This window comes from Procambarus clarkii, chromosome 47 (assembly GCF_040958095.1).
Source record: "Procambarus clarkii isolate CNS0578487 chromosome 47, FALCON_Pclarkii_2.0, whole genome shotgun sequence".
In the NCBI taxonomy this organism is placed as follows: Eukaryota; Metazoa; Arthropoda; class Malacostraca; order Decapoda; family Cambaridae; genus Procambarus; species Procambarus clarkii.
In genome coordinates, this window is record NC_091196.1 from 16043698 (window position 1) to 16066197 (window position 22500).

A 22500-nucleotide genomic window follows, 5' to 3' on the forward strand; every position below is an offset into this window, starting at 1 on the left:
GATAAGCACCTCCAAAGGATACCTGATCAACCAGGCTGTGACTCATACGTCAGGCTGCGAGCAGCCGCGTCTAACAGCCTGGTTGATCAGTCCAGCAACCAGGAGGCCTGGTCGACGACCGGGCCGCGGGGACACTAAGCCCCGGAAGCACCTCAAGGTAGCCTCAAGGTAGGTATAGTCTGCAGGTATAGTCTGCAGGTATAGTCTGCAGGTATAGTCTGAAGGTATAGTCTGCAGGTATAGTCTGCAGGTATAGTCTGCAGGTATAGTCTGAAGGTATAGTCTGCAGGTATAGTCTGCAGGTATAGTCTGCACGTATAGTCTGCAGGTATAGTCTGCAGGTATAGTCTGCAGGTATAGTCTGCAGGTATAGTCTGAAGGTATAGTCTGCAGGTATAGTCTGCAGGTATAGTCTGCAGGTATAGTCTGCAGGTATAGTCTGCAGGTATAGTCTGCAGGTATAGTCTGCACGTATAGTCTGCAGGTATAGTCTGCAGGTATAGTCTGCAGGTATAGTCTGCAGGTATAGTCTGAAGGTATAGTCTGCAGGTATAGTCTGCAGGTATAGTCTGCAGGTATAGTCTGCAGGTATAGTCTGCAGGTATAGTCTGCAGGTATAGTCTGCAGGTATAGTCTGCAGGTATAGTCTTCACAAGCTTGGGAAACTTGGCGTCGTGGGGAAAAGTCAGGTAGAGGGGGGAGGGAGGGGGGAAGGAGGGAGGGGGTGTATTGTGGCTATATTAATATCCTTGATGTGTGTGTATACTCACCTAACTGCGCCACACACACACACACACACACACACACACACACACACACACACACACACACACACACACACACACACACACACACACACAAATCGTGCGTCATGGGTAAATCGTGCCTCACAGGGTTAATAGAATTTTATGACCAGGCAACGAAAATTAGGCAGGAAAGAGAAGGGTGGGCCGACTGCATTTTCCTGGATTGCCAAAAAGCCTTCGACACAGTACCCCATAAAAGGCTGTTAAAAAAGTTGGAGCAACAGGCAGGAGTAAAAGGGAAGGTGCTCCAGTGGATAAGGGAGTACTTAAGCAACAGGAAACAGCGAGTAACGGTGAGGGGGAAGACATCAGAGTGGCGAGATGTCACCAGCGGAGTCCCACAGGGCTCAGTACTTGGACCCATCCTGTTTCTAATATATGTGAACGATCTTCCAGAGGGTATAGACTCATTCCTCTTGATGTTTGCTGATGATGCAAAAATTATGAGAAGAATCAAGACGGATGAAGATAGACAGAGACTACAGGATGACCTGGATAAACTGGAGGAATGATCTAGAAAATGGCTGCTGAAGTTCAACTCTGGAAAGTGTAAGGTGATGAAATTAGGCGAAGGGAGCAGGAGGCTGAATACAAGGTATCATCTGGGAGGGGAAATCCTGCAAGAATCAAATAGAGAGAAGGATCTGGGGGTTGATATCACACCGAACCTGTCCCCAGAGGCCCACATCAAAAGAATATCATCAGCGGCATATGCTAGACTGGCCAACATAAGAACTGCCTTCAGAAACTTGTGTAAGGAATCTTTCAGAACCCTGTATACCACTTATGTAAGACCAATCCTGGAGTATGCAGCTCCAGCCTGGAGTCCATACCTAGTTAAACACAAGACTAAGTTAGAGAAGATTCAGCGGTATGCCACCAGGCTCGTCCCGGAACTGAGAGGATTGAGCTACGAGGAAAGGCTAAAGGAGCTGAACCTCACATCCCTGGAAAACAGAAGAGTAAGGGGAGACATGATAACCACCTACAAAATTCTCAGGGGAATTGACAGGGTGGACAAAGACAAACTCTTCAGCACGGGTGGGACACGAACAAGGGGACACAGGTGGAAACTTAGTACCCAGATGAGCCACAGAGACGTTAGAAAGAATTTTTTCAGTGTCAGAGTAGTTAATAAATGGAATGCACTAGGAAGTGATGTGGTGGAGGCTGACTCCATACACAGTTTCAAATGTAGGTATGATAGAGCCCAGTAGGCTCAGGAATCTGTACACCAGTTGATTGACAGTTGAGAGGCGGGACCAAAGAGCCAAAGCTCAACCCCCGCAAGCACAATTAGGTGAGTACAATTAGGTGAGTACACACAGGGGGGGGCCTTGTAGCCTGGTGGATAGCACTTAGGGCTCGTAATTCTGTGGCGCGGGTTCGATTCCCGCACGAGGCAAAAACAAATGGGCAAAGTGTTTTTCACCCTGAATGCCTCTGTTACCTAGCAGTAAATAGGTACCTGGGAGTTAGTCAGCTGTCACGGGCTGCTTCCTAAGGTGTGTGTGTATGGAGTGGGGAAAAAAAGTAGTTAGTAAACAGTTGATTGACAGTTGAGAGGCGGGCCGAAAGAGCGAAGCTCAACCCCCGCAAACACAAGTAAGTGAATACAACTAGGTGAATACACATACATTTACCACAAGGGGACACAGGTGGAAACTGAGTGGCCAAATGAGCCACAGAGATATTAGAAAGAATTTTTTCAGTGTCAGAGTGGTGGACAAATGGAATGCATTAGGCAGTGATGTGGTGGAGGCTGACTCCATACACAGTTTATAGTGTAGATATGATAGAGCCCAATAGGCTCAGGAACCTGTACACCTGTTGATTGACGGTTGAGAGGCGGGACCAAAGAGCCAGAGCTCAACCCTTCGCCAGTACAGTTACCTAAGTAGACAGAGGGAGGATATCCACAATGGTCACCTATTTCCACCTTAGAGAAGATCTAACCATTTACGACCATAGTGGCCACAGTGGCCATATGGCCATATTAGTGACCATAGTGGCCATATTAGTGACCATAGTGGCCACATTAGTGACCATTGTGGCCATATTAGTGACCATAGTGGCCATATTAGTGACCATAGTGGCCATAGTGGCCATATTAGTGACCATAGTGGCCATATTAGTGACCATAGTGGCCATATTAGTGACCATAGTGGCCATATTAGTGACCATAGTGGCCATATTAGTGACCATACTGGCCATATTAGTGACCATAGTGGCCATATTAGTGACCATAGTGGCCATATTAGTGACCATAGTGGCCATATTAGTGACCATAGTGGCCATATTAGTGACCATAGGGGCCATAGTGGCCATATTAGTGACCATAGTGGCCATATTAGTGACCATAGTGGCCATATTAGTGACCATAGTGGCCATATTAGTGACCATAGTGGCCATATTAGTGACCATAGTGGCCATATTAGTGACCATAGTGGCCATATTAGTGACCATAGTGGCCATATTAGTGACCATAGTGGCCACATTAGTGACCATAGTGGCCATATTAGTGACCATAGTGGCCATATTAGTGACCATAGTGGCCATATTAGTGACCATAGTGGCCATATTAGTGACCATAGTGGCCATATTAGTGACCATAGTGGCCATATTAGTGACCATAGTGGCCATATTAGTGACCATAGTGGCCACATTAGTGACCATAGTGGCCATATTAGTGACCATAGTGGCCATATTAGTGATCATAGTGGCCATATTAGTGACCATAGTGACCATAGTGGCCACATTAGTGACCATAGTGGCCATATTAGTGACCATAGTGGCCATATTAGTGACCATAGTGTCCATATTAGTGACCATAGTGGCCATATTAGTGACCATTGTGGCCATAGTGGCCATATTAGTGACCATAGTGGCCATATTAGTGACCATAGTGGCCATAGTGGCCATATTAGTGACCATAGTGGCCATATTAGTGACCATAGTGGCCACATTAGTGACCATAGTGGCCATATTAGTGACCATAGTGGCCATATTAGTGACCATAGTGGCCATATTAGTGACCATAGTGGCCACATTAGTGACCATAGTGGCCATATTAGTGACCATAGTGGCCATATTAGTGATCATAGTGGCCATATTAGTGACCATAGTGGCCACAGTGGCCATATGGCCATATTAGTGACCATAGTGGCCATATTAGTGACCATAGTGGCCATATTAGTGACCATAGTGGCCATATTAGTGACCATAGTGGCCATAGTGGCCATATTAGTGACCATAGTGGCCATATTAGTGACCATAGTGGCCACATTAGTGACCATAGTGGCCATATTAGTGACCATAGTGGCCATATTAGTGACCATAGTGGCCATATTAGTGACCATAGTGGCCACATTAGTGACCATAGTGGCCATATTAGTGACCATAGTGGCCATATTAGTGATCATAGTGGCCATATTAGTGACCATAGTGACCATAGTGGCCACATTAGTGACCATAGTGGCCATATTAGTGACCATAGTGGCCATATTAGTGACCATAGTGTCCATATTAGTGACCATAGTGGCCATATTAGTGACCATAGTGGCCATAGTGGCCATATTAGTGACCATAGTGGCCATATTAGTGACCATAGTGGCCATAGTGGCCATATTAGTGACCATAGTGGCCATATTAGTGACCATAGTGGCCACATTAGTGACCATAGTGGCCATATTAGTGACCATAGTGGCCATATTAGTGATCATAGTGGCCATATTAGTGACCATAGTGGCCATATTAGTGACCATAGTGGCCATATTAGTGACCATAGTGGCCATATTAGTGACCATAGTGGCCATATTAGTGACCATAGTGGCCATATTAGTGACCATAGTGGCCATATTAGTGACCATAGTGGCCATATTAGTGACCATAGTGGCCATATTAGTGACCATAGTGGCCACATTAGTGACCATAGTGGCCATATTAGTGACCATAGTGGCCATATTAGTGATCATAGTGGCCACATTAGTGACCATAGTGGCCATATTAGTGACGATAGTGGCCACATTAGTGACCATAGTGGCCATATTAGTGACCATAGTGGCCATATTAGTGACCATAGTGGCCATATTAGTGACCATAGTGGCCATATTAGTGACCATAGTGACCATAGTGGCCATATTAGTGGCCATAGTGGCCATATTAGTGACCATAGTGGCCATATTAGTGACCATAGTGGCCATATTAGTGACCATAGTGGCCATATTAGTGACCATAGTGGCCATATTAGTGACCATAGTGGCCATATTAGTGACCATAGTGGCCATATTAGTGACCATAGTGACCATAGTGACCATATTAGTGACCATAGTGGCCATATTAGTGACCATAGTGGCCATATTAGTGACCATAGTGGCCACATTAGTGACCATAGTGGCCATATTAGTGACCATAGTGGCCATATTAGTGATCATAGTGGCCACATTAGTGACCATAGTGGCCATAGTGGCCATATTAGTGACCATAGTGGCCACATTAGTGACCATAGTGGCCATATTAGTGACCATAGTGGCCATATTAGTGATCACAGTGGCCATATTAGTGACCATAGTGGCCATATTAGTGACCATAGTGGCCATATTAGTGACCATAGTGTCCATATTAGTGACCATAGTGGCCATATTAGTGACCATAGTGGCCATATTAGTGACCATAGTGGCCATATTAGTGACCATAGTTGCCATATTAGTGACCATAGTGGCCATATTAGTGACCATAGTGGCCATATTAGTGACCATAGTGGCCATATTAGTGACCATAGTGGCCATATTAGTGACCATAGTGGCCATATTAGTGACCATAGTGGCCATATTAGTGACCATAGTGGCCATATTAGTGACCATATAAGTGACCATATTGGCCATATTAGTGACCATAGTGGCCATATTAGTGACCATAGTGGCCATATTAGTGACCATAGTGGCCATATTAGTGATCATAGTGGCCATATTAGTGACCATAGTGGCCATATTAGTGATCATAGTGGCCATATTAGTGACCATAGTGGCCATATTAGTGACCATAGTGGCCATATTAGTGACCATAGTGACCATAGTGGCCATATTAGTGACCATAGTGGCCATATTAGTGACCATAGTGGCCATATTAGTGACCATAGTGACCATAGTGGCCATATTAGTGACCATAGTGACCATAGTGGCCATATTAGTGACCATAGTGGCCATATTAGTGATCATAGTGGCCACATTAGTGACCATAGTGGCCACATTAGTGACCATAGTGGCCATATTAGTGACCATAGTGGCCATATTAGTGACCATAGTGGCCATATTAGTGACCATAGTGGCCATATTAGTGACCATAGTGGCCATATTAGTGACCATAGTGGCCATATTAGTGACCATAGTGGCCATATTAGTGACCATAGTGGCCATATTAGTGACCATAGTGACCATAGTGGCCATATTAGTGACCATAGTGGCCATATTAGTGACCATAGTGGCCATATTAGTGATCATAGTGGCCATATTAGTGACCATAGTGGCCATATTAGTGACCATAGTGGCCATATTAGTGACCATAGTGGCCATAGTGGCCATATTAGTGACCATAGTGGCCATATTAGTGACCATAGTGGCCATAGTGGCCATATTAGTGACCATAGTGGCCATATTAGTGACCATAGTGGCCATATTAGTGACCATAGTGGCCACATTAGTGACCATAGTGGCCATATTAGTGACCATAGTGGCCCTCCTCACACTAAGAGCTCCACATCTCCTTAAGGAGGCGCCTTAATAACCGCCATTAAGCGCAAGGTTTGCCTGCCTCAGACGCCCGCCCGGCTGCCTGATGTAAAGGTTTCGTTACGGATGCCGTTGTTCAGACCCTACAATGGCCGTGTATTTTTTCATTTGAGCAAGACTCCGCAATTTGGCCGCGTGCCTGATTTTTTTTTTTGGGGGGGGGCCCGGAGTTTTCCTGCCAGCCTCGCCAGATTCATTTTCTGGGGGGGGGGGGATGGGGGACCCTTGGGGGGAGGGGGGACCCTGGGGGTCAGGGGTGGACCCTGGGGGGGAGGGGAGTCCCCTGTCTCGCCTTTCTCCTGTCGTCATGTTTACATACGCCATTTTTCCCCTGGCCGCTGGGGGGGGGGGTTTCCCCTGGCCGCCTGGGGGGGTGGGTGTTTCCCCTGGCCACCTGGGGGGGGGGGTGTTTTCCCTGGCCGCCTGGGGGGGGTTTCCCTTGGCCACCTGGGGGGGGGGTGTTTCCCATGGCCGCCTGGGGAGGGGTGTTTTCCCTGGCCACCTGGGGGGGGGTGTTTCCCCTGGCCACCTGGGGGGGGGGTGTTTCCCCTGGCCACCTGGGGGGGGGTTTCCCCTGGCCGCCTGGGGAGGGGTGTTTTCCCTGGCCACCTGGGGGGGGGTGTTTCCCCTGGCCACCTGGGGGGGGGGGGTGTTTCCCCTGGCCACCTGGGGGGGGGGGTTTCCCCTGGCCGCCTGGGGAGGGGTGTTTTCCCTGGCCACCTGGGGGGGGGGTGTTTCCCCTGGCCACCTGGGGGGGGGGGGTGTTTCCCTTGGCCACCTGGGGGGGGTGTTTCCCCTGGCCACCTGGGGGGGGGTGTTTTCCCTGGCCGCCTGGGGGGGTGTTTCCCCTGGCCTGGGGGGGGGTGTTTCCCCTGGCCACCTGGGGGGGGTGGTGTTTCCCCTGGCCACCTGGGGGGGGGGGTGTTTCCCTTGGCCACCTGGGGGGGGTGTTTCCCCTGGCCACCTGGGGGGGGGGTGTTTCCCCTGGCCTGGGGGGGGATTTCATAACATCAATCTGTGTTTTGCTAATTTTTTTTTCTCCTTAAAGTGTTTGGCGCTCAGAGCATTTTTCGCTTCTATTTTTTGTTCTGCTCTTCAGCTGTTATTTCCATGCCTCGATTTTCTTCTTTGAGTTAGTTTTTCCTCTTGTTAATTTAGACAGTGTTTCTGAGTTCTTATGTTTTGCCGACCTGTCTGTCTGTCCCTTGGGTCCCTCTTTCCTCTTTCCCGTCTATCCATTCTCTACATCATCATTCATTCCTAATTCCTATCCTGGGGCCAGATTTACGAAGCAGTTACGCAAGCACTTACGAACGTGTACATCTTTCCTCAATCTTTGGCGGCTTGGTTTACAATTATTAAACAGGTAATGAGCTCCGAAGCACCAGGAGGCTGTTTATAACAATAACAACAGCTGATTGGCAAGTTTTCATGCTTGTAAACTGTTTAATAAATGTAACCAAAGTCGTCAAAGATTGAGGAAAGATGTACACGTTCGTAAGTACTTGCGTAACTGCTTCGTGAATCTGACTGATAATTATAAAGGCTTCTCTTTGGCGTTCGAACAGTGTGAACGTTCGAATGGTCCGAACACTGGCTGCAGACACGGTTGGGTCTCCAGCCCGTCCTCCAAACAAAGATCCAAAAGTGATTCCATCCACCCGTCAAACCCCCTGTTTATGAATGAAAAGCGGTTTACACACGACTCACAACTGATTTCGTTCGAACACTTCCGGAACAAGTGCTTCACTGACGAGTTTTGTTCGAACCACAACGCTATAAATGCTTCACCCACGTACTACAAATGCAAATAATCGCCAACCGAACCTAAACACCTAACCTAACCTAACCTATGCCTATATATACACAATATGCTAATATATTATAATATTAATTTATATTTGAGAAAATTCTTGTTTTGAATGAACAGCATGTTAAAATTTATGAATGCGTCTGTGGGGTCGACCGCTGGATGTAATGGACTTGAGTCGAGGACCGGTTGTGGGCCTCATAGTCAAGAATGGCATCTGAGATTTCAGAAAGAAATCTTCACTTTGCTTTCTCTTATAGCGCTTTCGTGACTTTCTGAGGGATGTATAATTCACTTTTGCAACCTGCTAGAAATCACAAGCTGGTACAACAGTACTCGCAGCCTCGGTATTAGTTTACATAAACTTAGATACATACATATTAGTATTACATATTAGTTTACATATTTACGCTACATATTAGTTTACATAGGTGTGATAATTACGGTTGATAATGGATTAGATATAGACAATACAATATTAGATTATACAATATAGAGGAGACTATATTAGACTTTTAGCTACGTTCTATGGTTGACTTGACGAAAACATCCTTGGTTGACCTTGCTACGTCACAAGGTTGATCCCAGTGTGAGCGGTGTACCGTAAACTAAGGTACCGTAGGTACCGTAAACCATGGTACCAACTCCTGCCTTACAAACTCTATGTAAGCCTGGGAAACTCCTGGTTGACATTCTTTTAGATCATCATGGTTGAGTGGGTAGTGCGTGTGGGGTCCTGGGGTCTGGTGTCGCCCCATAAGATATATCTGTGAGGACACATTAAGGCCGTCATCTAACACAGACAACACTAAGAAATATATATATATTCCCCCTCCCTGGACAGTGTTAGTTCCTAATCACTTATGTCTACAAAGAATAGAAAATGCCTATTCAAGACTATGATTATGTCTTATTTCGCATTTCTCTTCCTTGTCCACATTTCTGATAAGTGAAGGGAGCCAGGCCGTGCAGGAGAGCCGTGCTTCCTGAAGATGGAAACACACGTGTCCCGTGTATAAAGTTTTGCAATCTCTGCTGTCGAGAAGTCACGAGCTGTACCTTTTTAAATGAATTAAAAAAAATCCTTCAATGCGTCAGAGGTTATACCGGGAAGCACACTGTCTCCACGCCCACGCTCACGCCAGGGAGCGTGGGCGTGGACCTCAGGATATGGGCCTTACCAAGGGCACCACCTTGACATTTGCTTTGTGAAGGCTCTGACCTGGACATATTCCCTCTACAGTATATGGTCCAAGTCACGTCAAGGGGACTTGGTCCGTATGCATATCCACCTTAGTCCCGGGATCACAGTGCAACGGGTGCACAAGGGTGAAATATTGTGGCGATGGGGAGAGCCATAGTCGGGATAGCTGGTAGTTAACTATGTGTAGTGGTCATCCAGGGGGTACCACTTCCCCGAATGGTTGCCCACAGGAGGGTGGATGACCTGGCCGGAGCCCCACGAGTGGGTAAGGCGGCGGGCAGAGGGGACCCCCCCATGGGCATACTTGCCTACCCTCCCGCTCCGGGGCCTGGCCAGGAGCCTCCGACACTCTGAAGACTTGTATGGTGTTGTCAAAGTCACCATACCTGCCGCTTAGGCAACTTCTTGTTGTTTTACCTTCAGCTTTAGTTCTGTTATAATGATATACTCTGCACTCCTCCCTTTGTCTCTTATATAAACAAAAACAAATACAAAAGATTTTCCATTGCACTATTTTTTGTATCATCTTAACTCTTGTGTAATATGTCAATTAATCATGTATTCTATATTTTAATTTGTGTTGTTTGGGAAATGTGTGTGTTTGGGGGTGTCTACCTCTGCCCCTTGCCCTGTGGCTGGGGGGAACAGGTGCCCTGAAGCTGTATCAACCCCCCTCCCCCTTCCCCCCCCCGAAGTGGCAAAGGGAACAAGGGAACAAAAATACAAGGACGGCTGCATTTAAAATAGGCACACCTCAGGGTGATGTATTAAGTCCAATGGGTTTTAACACACATATGTACAAACTTATGCATCATATGATATGCACAATGTGATATGTTGACCAGACCACACACTAGAAGGTGAAGGGACGACGACGTTTCGGTCCGTCCTGGACCATTCTCAAGTCGATTGTGTCGACTTGAGAATGGTCCAGGACGGACCGAAACGTCGTCGTCCCTTCACCTTCTAGTGTGTGGTCTGGTCAACTTACTTTAGCCGCGTTATTGTGACTCATCGCCTGCAATGTGATATGTTATGCTGACAAGTGCATCATGGCCTACAGTGAAGCATTACTTGATGCGTTTGTCAAGAAAATAGTGGAATGAAGTAGCAATATCCCCTATTATTAATGCATGGGTTCTTGTTCCCCCATTCTCTTCACCCTGATAAATATATATATTAATGGGGGCGCCCTTGGAGGCGTGGGAGGCTTATAAATATCTTGGAGTCGAGGTCATTATTGCAAATCTCATCAGCAACCTTCGGAAAATCTTCTTGAGCGACCAAAACCTCTCCCATCTCTTGTGGGTGAAGGACTTGGTATTACCATACAATATGTTCGTGGCTTCTATATTGCCTCTCATGTGATCTGTCATTGATTATTATGGCTTACATCTTGTTGACTTTCCTCTTCAAGAACTACAAGGCCAAGATGTAGTATACAGTGATGCCAGGCGCATCATCCTGGGATGATGTCCTACAACCGTTGACGTGAGAAAGGAACTACGACCATTCTCTGTTTATGAGAGAATAACTCTACTTAAAACTATATCCAGTCTCCGGTCTCCGTGGTGTAGTGGTAAGACACTCGCCTGGCGTTCCGCGAGTGCTTTGTCATGGGTTCGTATCCTGGCCGGGGAGGATTGACAGGGCGCAAATCCTTAACTGTAGCCTCTGCGTAACTAAACAGTAAAATGTGTACTTGGCTGTAACAACGATTCTTCGCGGCAGGGGATCGTATTCCAGGGACCATAGGATTAAGGACTTGCCCGTAACGCTACGCGTACTAGTGGCTCTACAAGAATGTAACAACTCTTGTATATATCTCAAAAAAAAAATATTTTGAGAGAAAATCCAGCAGGGTTGTGAGGGGGGGGGGGGCGCCAATCTACGACCCCCGGAGTCATTGGTATGTGTCATGTCAGTGTGTCTTCTGTGTGTCACTATGTGTTGTGCCGAAATTACACAAATAATGGTCCCCTCAACTCTATACGAACTAAATTAAATGGAGCTTAACATTCTAAACAACTCTTGACTCTTCACTCGATCTTCCACATAAAACTCTTTTTAAAGTGTGTGGCTCAGTTGTCGTAGCAATAATCTCAAGTAGCCGAATGTGCTTCTTAATCCTCATAAAACTGTTAACTATATTCCCCCTTGGGAAGATGTGTTGGTCTCTATACATTATACTCCCATAAGCTTGAAGCAAACCTTTAACACTGAGACTATGAGATGTATAACACTGCAAGCTATTGACAGTCATCTTTAACATCTCACACCAACTGAATCCTATGTCTTTATTGATGGTTCTGTGCAATTGGGCACTGGTAGAACAGGTTGTGCATGTGCAGTATATAAAGGGAATGAGATGATCATGTCTAGTACACAGAGATTGATCGACTGGGCAAGCACGACCCAGACTGAGTTATTGGGTATTTATCTAGCCACTGAGTACCATAAGCTCAATGGTGGTGGAGTGATATTCTGTGACTTTAAAAGTGCTCTGCAGTCCTTAGATAATCCATCCCAATGTATGTCTGAAGTTACACGGAATGCTACTTTTGTCAACTATAATAACTTTTGTACAAAATTTGAGTGAATATGAGCAGCATCCTCACTGTCCTGTGTGGCAGTGAATATGAGCAGCATCCTCACTGTCCTGTGTGGCAGTGAATATGAGCAGCATCCTCACTGTCTTGTGTGGCAGTGAATATGAGCATCATCCTCACTGTCCTGTGTGGCAGTGAATATGAGCATCATCCTCACTGTCTTGTGTGGCAGTGAATATGAGCAGCATCCTCACTGTCTTGTGTGGCAGTGAATATGAGCATCATCCTCACTGTCTTGTGTGGCAGTGAATATGAGCATCATCCTACACTGTCCTGTGTGGCAGTGAATATGAGCACCATCGTCACTGTCCTGTGTGGCAGTGAATATGAGCATCATCTTCACTGTCCTGTGTGGCAGTGAATATGAGCACCATCCTCACTGTCCTGTGTGGCAGTGAATATGAGCACCATCCTCACTGTCCTGTGTGGCAGTGAATATGAGCAGCATCCTCACTATCTTGTGTGGCAGTGAATATGAGCAGCATCTTCACTGTCCTGTGTGGCAGTGAATATGAGCATCATCCTCACTGTCCTGTGTGGCAGTGAATATGAGCAGCATCTTCACTGTCTTGTGTGGCAGTGAATATGAGCATCATCCTATACTGTCTTGTGTGGCAGTGAATATGAGCATCATCCTCACTGTCTTGTGTGGCAGTGAATATGAGCAGCATCCTCACTGTCCTGTGTGGCAGTGAATATGAGCAGCATCCTCACTGTCTTGTGTGGCAGTGAATATGAGCAGCATCTTCACTGTCCTGTGTGGCAGTGAATATGAGCAGCATCCTCACTATCTTGTGTGGCAGTGAATATGAGCAGCATCTTCACTGTCTTGTGTGGCAGTGAATATGAGCAGCATCTTCACTGTCCTGTGTGGCAGTGAATATGAGCAGCATCCTCACTGTCCTGTGTGGCAGTGAATATGAGCAGCATCCTCACTGTCTTGTGTGGCAGTGAATATGAGCAGCATCTTCACTGTCCTGTGTGGCAGTGAATATGAGCAGCATCCTCACTGTCCTGTGTGGCAGTGAATATGAGCAGCATCTTCACTGCAATAAGACCTAATTGAATTACTCCGATTAGGGAAAATTGTACATGAATTTTGTCAATAAAGATAATAATAATTTGGACTAAGTATCTTGGCTGCCTTGCAAGATAGGTTCAGGGCTTGGAGCTCTCTCTCTCTCTCTCTCTCTCTCTCTCTCTCTCTCTCTCTCTCTCTCTCTCTCTCTCTCTCTCTCTCTCTCTCTCTCTCTCTCTCTCTCTCTCCCTCTCTCTCTCTATTTTCTATATTATATATATATATATATATATATATATATATATATATATATATATATATATATATATATATATATATATATATATATATATATATATACTATAGAAATGTGTGTGTGTGTGTGTGTGTGTGTGTGTGTACTCACCTAATTGTGCTTGCGGGGGTTGAGCTTTGGCTCTTTGGTCCCGCCTCTCAACTGTCAATCAACTGGTGTACAGATTCCTGAGCCTACTGGGCTCTATCATACCTACATTTGAAACTGTGTATGGAGTCAGCCTCCACCACATCACTTCCTAGTGCATTCCATTTATTAACTACTCTGACACTGAAAAAATTCTTTCTAACGTCTCTGTGGCTCATCTGGGTACTAAGTTTCCACCTGTGTCCCCTTGTTCGTGTCCCACCCGTGCTGAAGAGTTTGTCTTTGTCCACCCTGTCAATTCCCCTGAGAATTTTGTAGGTGGTTATCATGTCTCCCCTTACTCTTCTGTTTTCCAGGGATGTGAGGTTCAGCTCCTTTAGCCTTTCCTCGTAGCTCAATCCTCTCAGTTCCGGGACGAGCCTGGTGGCATACCGCTGAATCTTCTCTAACTTTGTCTTGTGTTTAACTAGGTATGGACTCCAGGCTGGAGCTGCATACTCCAGGATTGGTCTTACATAAGTGGTATACAGGGTTCTGAAAGATTCCTTACACAAGTTTCTGAAGGCAGTTCTTATGTTGGCCAGTCTAGCATATGCCGCTGATGATATTCTTTTGATGTGGGCCTCTGGGGACAGGTTCGGTGTGATATCAACCCCCAGATCCTTCTCTCTATTTGATTCTTGCAGGATTTCCCCTCCCAGATGATACCTTGTGTTCAGCCTCCTGCTCCCTTCGCCTAATTTCATCACCTTACACTTTCCAGAGTTGAACTTCAGCAGCCATTTTCTAGACCATTCCTCCAGTTTGTCCAGGTCATCCTGTAGTCTCTGTCTATCTTCATCCGTCTTGATTCTTCTCATAATTTTTGCATCATCAGCAAACATCGAGAGGAATGAGTCTATACCTATGAGTCTAGTCTATGAGTCTAATTCATTATGTGTAGGGACAGGCAGCCAGAGTGTATTCATACACAATAGGCTAATACCGAGGTCTTCAGCCAGAGTTGAATTACGAACCCCGCCCAGTCTGCAACCCCACAAGCTGACTAACTCCTGGGTTAACTTACTGCCAGGTGAACAGACGCATCAGGTGATTGAAAATGCGCCCATCATATGCAAATAACTGAATACGAGACGAGTCGAGTCTTATGAGGCAATAAACAGCAACACAGAGGATAAAGGAGGGAATCACGAAGATAGGAATTAATAAGAAATAGGAGAGAGAGAGAGAGAGAGAGAGAGAGAGAGAGAGAGAGAGAGAGAGAGAGAGAGAGAGAGAGAGAGAGAGAGAGAGAGAGAGAGAGAGAGAGAGAGAGACAAAGAGAGAGAGAGACAAAGAGAGAGAGAGAGAGAGAGAGAGAGAGAGAGAGAGAGAGAGAGAGAGAGAGAGAGAGAGAGAGAGAGAGAGAGAGAGAGAGAGAGAGAGAGACAAAGAGAGAGAGAGACAAAGAGAGAGAGAGAGAGAGAGAGAGAGAGAGAGAGAGAGAGAGAGAGAGAGAGAGAGAGAGAGAGAGAGAGAGAGAGAGAGACAAAGAGACAGAGAGAGACAAAGAGAGAGAGAGAAAAGATAAAGTATAAGGGGTAGAAAGATATGGGGTGACAACAGGAAGGAAGGAAAGGAGGGGAGAGAAGGGGAAGAAGAGAAGGAAGTGTGAGGGGGAAACAGCGTACCTGACGAGGCCATTCGCCCACGGGGGCAGGAAACTCCATCCTCACTCATAAGTATTGAGGAGATGGTCTCAAACAATAAAACACCCCGTTACGGAGGAGAGGACGGAGGATAGGAACAAATGGTGCCATTATGAGGGGCAGTGCCATTATGAGGGGCAGTGCCATTGTGAGGAGCAGTGCCATTGTGAGGGATGGTGCCATTGTGAGGGATGGTGCCATTGTGATGGATGGTGCCATTGTGAGGGATGGTGCCATTGTGAGGGAAGGTGCCATTGTGAGGGATGGTGCCATTGTGAGGGAAGGTGCCATTGTGAGGGATGGTGCCATTGTGAGGGATGGTGCCATTATGAGGGGCAGTGCCATTGTGAGGGAAGGTGCCATTGTGAGGGAAGGTGCCATTGTGAGGGATGGTGCCATTGTGAGGGATGGTGCCATTGTGAGGGAAGGTGCCATTATGAGGGAAGGTGCCATTGTGAGGGAAGGTGCCATTGTGAGGGATGGTGCCATTGTGAGGGATGGTGCCATTGTGAGGGATGGTGCCATTGTGAGGGAAGGTGCCATTATGAGGGAAGGTACCATTGTGAGGGATGGTGCCATTGTGAGGGATGGTGCTATTGTGAGGGATGGTGCCATTGTGAGGGATGGTGCCATTATGAGGGAAGGTGCCATTGTGAGGGAATGTGCCATTGTGAGGGATGGTGCCATTGTAAGGGATGGTGCCATTGTGAGGGATGGTGCCATTGTAAGGGATGGTGCCATTGTGATGGATGGTGCCATTATGAGGGATGGTGCCACAGTGAGGGATGTTGCCATTGTGAGGGAAGGTGCCATTGTGAGGGATGTTGCCATTGTGAGGGATGATGCCATTGTGAGGGATGGTGCCATTATGATGGGTGGTGTGATTGTGAGGGATGGTGCCATTGTGAGGGATGGTGCCATTGTGAGGGATGGTGCCATTGTGAGGGATGGTGCCATTGTGAGGGATGGTGCCATTGTGAGGGGCAGTGCCATTGTGAGGGATGGTGCCATTGTGAGGGGCAGTGCCATTGTGAGGGATGGTGCCATTGTGAGGGGCAGTGCCATTGTGAGGGATGGTGCCATTGTGAGGGGCAGTGTCATTGTGATGGGGGATATAAGAGTGAGAGGAAGGGATGACACATTTCCAGAAAATGGTGATGGGTTTTTGATGGTGGTGATGGGTTGGCGGTTGTGCTGGAAGTGATGGGCTGGTAGTGATGACAGTGGTGGTGGTAGTGATGGCCTGGTGGTGGTGGTGGTAGTGGTTGTAAACATTGAGTAACTCACAAGTAACTACCATCCGCCAATAAGCTCAGGACTGCGCCACTCACCTGCAAAAGAAGATACAGAAAAAAATGATCTATGTATTTTCATAAAAAAGCAGCGTATATCAGTATTAATACAACAGCCTATATCAGTATTAATACAACAGTGTACATCAGTATTAATACAACAGCGTATATCAGTATTAATACAACAGCGTATATCAGTATTAATACAACAGCCTATATCAGTATTAATACAACAGCCTATATCAGTATTAATACAACAGTGTACATCAGTATTAATACAACAGCGTATATCAGTATTAATACAACAGCGTATATCAGTATTAATACAACAGCCTATATCAGTATTAATACAACAGCCTATATCAGTATTAATACAACAGCGTATATCAGTATTAATACAACAGCCTATATCAGTATTAATACAACAGCCTATATCAGTATTAATACAACAGCGTATATCAGTATTAATACAACAGCGTATATCCGTATTAATACAACAGCGTATATCAGTATTAATACAACAGCGTATATCAGTATTAATACAACAGCGTATATCCGTATTAATACAACAGCGTATATCAGTATTAATACAACAGCCTATATCAGTATTAATACAACAGCGTATATCAGTATTAATACAACAGCGTATATCAGTATTAATACAACAGCGTATATCAGTATTAATACAACAGCCTATATCAGTATTAATACAACAGCCTATATCAGTATTAATACAACAGCGTATATCAGTATTAATACAACAGCCTATATCAGTATTAATACAACAGCCTATATCAGTATTAATACAACAGCGTATATCAGTATTAATACAACAGTGTACATCAGTATTAATACAACAGCGTATATCAGTATTAATACAACAGTGTACATCAGTATTAATACAACAGCCTATATCAGTATTAATACAACAGTGTACATCAGTATTAATACAACAGCGTATATCAGTATTAATACAACAGCGTATATCAGTTACTATTTTAAAAAATAGGGGGAGGGGGGGGGGAATAAAATCCTTGAATTTTATAAATGGATGAAAGTCTATTGAAAGGGAACTTAAATAAGGTTTAATATATGTCAACAGAAAATGGAATTCAATAAATTGGATATAATATTAGAACTGTTATTTTTAGGAAAGACCTGGGTAAATACTGGTTTATTAACGTGGGAGGCTGATGAAACACATTACATGGTAATGTTCTAAACGTGCGATCACTCTATTGTTTCAAGCGTAAGTTAGACATGTGTGTAGATGAGTTTGGGTTGGCAAAATTGGAGCTGCCTCGTATGGGCCAATAGCAGCTGCCTCGTATGGACCAATAGGAGCTGCCTGGTATGGACCAATAGCAGCTGCCTCGTATGGACCAATAGGAGCTGCCTCGTTTGGACCAATATCAGCAGTTCTTCCATATGTCAATAATGATTAACGATGATGAAAATTCTGTCATGATCCCATGTATCCTGATGACATTAATCATCACCACCACCACTACCATCACCACCACCATCACTACCACTACCATCACCACCACCATCACTACCACTACCATCACCACCACCATCACTACCACTACCATCACCACCACCATCACTACCACTACCATCACCACCACCATCACTATCACTACCATCACTATCACTACCATCACCACTACCATCACTACCACCACTACCATCACCACCACCACTACCATCACCACCACTACCGTCACCACCACCACTACCATCACCAACACTACCATCACCACCACCACTACCATCACTACCATCACCACCACCATCACCACTACCACCACCACTACCATCACCACCACCACTACCATCACCCCCACCACTACCGTCACCACCACCACTACCACCCCCACCACTACCGTCACCACCACCACTACCACCACCACTACTGTTACGGACCCGAATCCAGCGTCCGAGCCTGGAGCAGTGACGACCACGCCATCTGTGGGTCAGCTCCCGAAACCCCCTCCAAATGGACGACGACACCAGGTGAAGACGAGGTGTACTGGCCAAGAGGGCCAGTTTCCAATCCTGTTCAGCTCACAACACAGCTGCTGCTGACCTCTGGTGAGGTGGTGCTCAGACAACAACGCCATCTATGGAGTGGATACGTCGGGCGTTTGTGTCTGAGCCTGTAAGTGAGGTGCTTTTGTGTGTCCCTGTTACTGATGACGTGTCTGATAACAGAGTCGACCTGGGACTGCTGTAATGGAAGTTGAGTCAGTCTACCCAAGGCAGCCGTCTCGACACCAAGTGTTTGCTGCAGCAGCTGTGAGTCGCCCCCAGGATGAACACTGTGGTGTTACCCTGCCTGTGAAGCGGCAGTTGAAGGATTGTTGTCGGAAAATCCGACACCATTTAATAATCATACAGATAATAGCTGTATTACCCACAAGTTACCCATAGAAAACGTAACTTGTAGTGGAATTACCGTCTATAGAAAACGGGATATCATCACCACATACTATTATAATTCACCACCTATTATGGTGGGAATTATTCTTAAATACATTAGTCTTTGGACTTTACCATCATAAAAACATCTCATATAAATTAACTTAATTATCAATATTAAAGTAGAGTAAATGTGACCCTTCTATCACTTTCTGACATGTGGACAAAGTAAGCCAGGCGTCAGAGTGGAGGAAGGAGGGCAGCCATTGTGGTTATATGAGACCAGAGGCTCACACGGGAGCAAATTCGGCTCCTGTTAAATTTACTTGGACGTAGTGTTATGGAACCCAAAGGTGTACCATTGTCAACACGCTGTCTACAAATACAAGTTAAGTGTCTATCCGAAACCCGTTTATCATTCATTTATGGCCATTAATGTCAGGATATAGGGTTAGCCGGTTAGAACGCGAAATCGCCTCATACTAAAGGTAATTAAGCCAGGTCTTTAATGTTCCATGTACTGTATAGTGTTTTCTCTGATATAGCTTGTCATATATAGGATTCTGGCTTCACAGCTAGCGCACTTTTGACAGGTCAAGACGAGGATGCAAGATTATGTGCACCAGTTACTGGGTGATAGAAGCTACCTCAAAGAGGATAATTTGGTGTCTACACCCTAGTTATACCTGGTGGACTAACCTGCTGTACTATAAGAGAAGGAACCTCATCAATGTATGTAGCTATTACTGTAATTTGATTGGCTGCATATGTGTAATATAAACCCCCCCTAATGTGTAGAGGATCGATTTGTGAGATTATGAGATTATTGCAGAAATACAGTCCACTTATCATTATACAAATTGCTATCGAAGTATACAAATTAACGTAAATATATATTCATATAAATTAAATAAATATAAATCTCACAGGTCGGTTCCCACATTATTTGGTCATCTTCGAACCGGATGACGGATTATTTGATCCTTTGAACCCACATTTGGTCATCTTAGTACCGGATGAACCAGTTAACCAGTGGATTCATTAAATACTAGTGCAGTGTTATTTAAACAAAGCCAGCCAGTCATAGACAGCGGCGTTGCCTCGTGGGAGCTCAGGAGTCTCCCTCAGCCCAGTTCAGCTTCGTCAGCGGTTTCATGCACACCCACAGATATTTGGTGGCGTGTTATTTCGTGAAATGACAGCGCTAATATAGAATCCAGCCAAATTAGTGACTGTGTCTTCGCGAGATAGTTCACGGATTTCGTGGTGTTACATTTCGCGAGAGATTATCTACGAATTTTGTGGACTTTATTTCGCGAGGTCACTAATAATATTTAATACTTCTAGATAATATTAGAAGTTTCATAGAGGCTAATTAAGAGGCTATTATCAATAATTGTGTATATTATTTCTCCAAAATAGAGAATTATTTAATATATATTGCACTAGTGATCACAGTATAATATTTACTAATTGCCAACCCACAACAGGGTAGGATAAAACCATTGACTAGTTGAACTATTATCGTTCATCCTAGTCCCATTATTACAATAGTCAGTTGTACTATATTGAACAACCTAACACCATTAATGAATGGTCCAGACCCTATTTTGGGTGTAATTTTTATCAACTCGAGTTGAGTTGTATATATAATAAATTACTTATGATCATTACACCTTTGAGTGATTAATTAGTGTCTCTACCATCCTAGGGTGATATAGAAGAGCTAACCTAAAGGTACTTCCAGTGACACTGGTTTATCACTCAAATCATTAGTGTGTATGATTGTATATATATAATGTGTATTAATTTTAAGTGCTAACCTCTAGTAGAGGTAGGATTATTGCCTAGTGAGTGCAGAATTTACCCTAGGCTACCATTAGTGTTTGTTCAGTATTATGAGCAGCCCAAGTACAAGTCCCACAAGGCTTCACCAACGAGCCAGTATGGATAATGCAGGGAGAATGAAAAGAACCCTTGCAGGTCTTAAAGGCCACTTAACAAGACAGATCAAGAAATGTGAAGATTTGTCACAACAATCAACAGTTGATTATGCTGACCTGGAAAGCTATTATCAAGCAGCTGCAGGTAAATTTGAGCAAATCAAATGTCAAATAGCAACATATGTGGCTGAACTTGCCAACACTAATTTATCAGAAACAGAAATAGACGACATTATGGTTGATCTTGCGAATTATGAAGATCACACTCAGGCCACGTTACAGCCTTATGTCAAATTAATTGCCCAGAACAAGGCAACAGCAACAACAACAACAGTTGCATCTAATACGAGTCAAGCAGAAGCTCGACTCCCTCCAATTAATTTACCCACTTTCTCAGGAAAAGATGAGGAAGATTGGGACGAATTTTGGAACAAATTCGTTGACCTTGTAGACTCAAAACAATCTTTACCAAAGAGTAGTAAATTCTCTTATTTGCAAGGCCAATTATCAGGTGAGGCTAAAACAGTAGTATCCCATCTGAGATTAACTAATGACGGCTATGATCTGGCAGTAAAACTCCTCAAGGATAATTATGCTGATCCAGAAGTAAGAACATCACATTTAGTTCATGAGCTGTTGCATTTACCCCCACCGGAGGCTTCAGCTGATTCACTCCAAGTCTTCAAGCTGGAGGTAGAATCATTGATCAATGCCCTCAGCCTGACAGCAGATACAAACGGGGCTGAGTGGGTCTTGAAAATAATTGTCCAGGAGAAAATACCTAGGGACATATTGAGACAAATGAGTGCTCATTACAATAAAAGTATCTTATCCATGAATGAAATATCTGAAGGTTTAAAGTCAGTAGTTCATCAATTACGAACACATGACAAATTAAAACCACCAAGTAAACCCTCAGAAACCAATAATAGTAAACCACAGAGTACCAAAGGTACTCCAAATCAATCTAGACAATATAATTCAACACCAAAGTGGAACAGTAGCAGTGTGGGCGTATATGCAGTGGGACCCTCCAAGCCTATAGTTACTGTGTCACCCAAGAACGTGACACCAAAGGGTACTGGAAGCTATGGAACATGTTTGTTCTGCAATGAGAAACATTCAATGTACCACTGCTCTAATTTTCCTGATAGTGACGCCCGTGTTGAGCGACTCAAAGATTTGCAACATTGCACGAGGTGCCTCAGGAAACATAACATCAACGACTGTGAGACCCAATTACACACCTGTAATAGGTGTAACAAAGGTCAGCACCATGCAGCATTGTGCAGAGACACCAAAACTACGTCTCCAAACCCCAAGGTGGAAGATAGCATTCCCACCACAGTACAGTACTGCAAGGTGCAACCAACAAAGAGTGTCCAATCGGCAAAGTCTAAAGGTAATACGACTTTGCCTACTGCCCAAATTACCATCCTGAATAAGAGGGCCAAGGTCCATACCCGTGGGTTGTTTGACCAAGGATCCCAGAGAACATATATCACTAAAAAGTTGGC

The 22500-nt window shown here is 45.0% G+C and overlaps 3 protein-coding genes across 3 annotated transcripts in view; 1 reads left to right on the top strand and 2 right to left on the bottom strand.

Moving 5' to 3' along the window:
- LOC123749789 (protein O-mannosyl-transferase TMTC2) overlaps positions 1-22500 on the bottom strand; it is a 918506-nt gene that overhangs the window by 732116 nt on the left and 163890 nt on the right. The window lies entirely within an intron of this gene.
- Positions 15395-16624, bottom strand: LOC138350835 (soluble scavenger receptor cysteine-rich domain-containing protein SSC5D-like). Its single transcript, XM_069302274.1, has one exon. It carries the CDS (start codon positions 16622-16624, stop codon positions 15395-15397), a length of 1230 nt encoding a protein of 409 aa, XP_069158375.1.
- On the top strand, positions 16687-17625 carry LOC138350836 (uncharacterized). Its single transcript, XM_069302275.1, has one exon. It carries the CDS (start codon positions 16687-16689, stop codon positions 17623-17625), a length of 939 nt encoding a protein of 312 aa, XP_069158376.1.

What these genes read in the sequence shown, in the direction of transcription:
- LOC138350835 (XM_069302274.1), bottom strand. Translation starts at nt 16,624, where the DNA reads ATGGTAGTTACTTGTGAGTTACTCAATGTTTACAACCACTACCACCAC.
- LOC138350836 (XM_069302275.1), top strand. Translation starts at nt 16,687, where the DNA reads ATGTATTTTCATAAAAAAGCAGCGTATATCAGTATTAATACAACAGCC.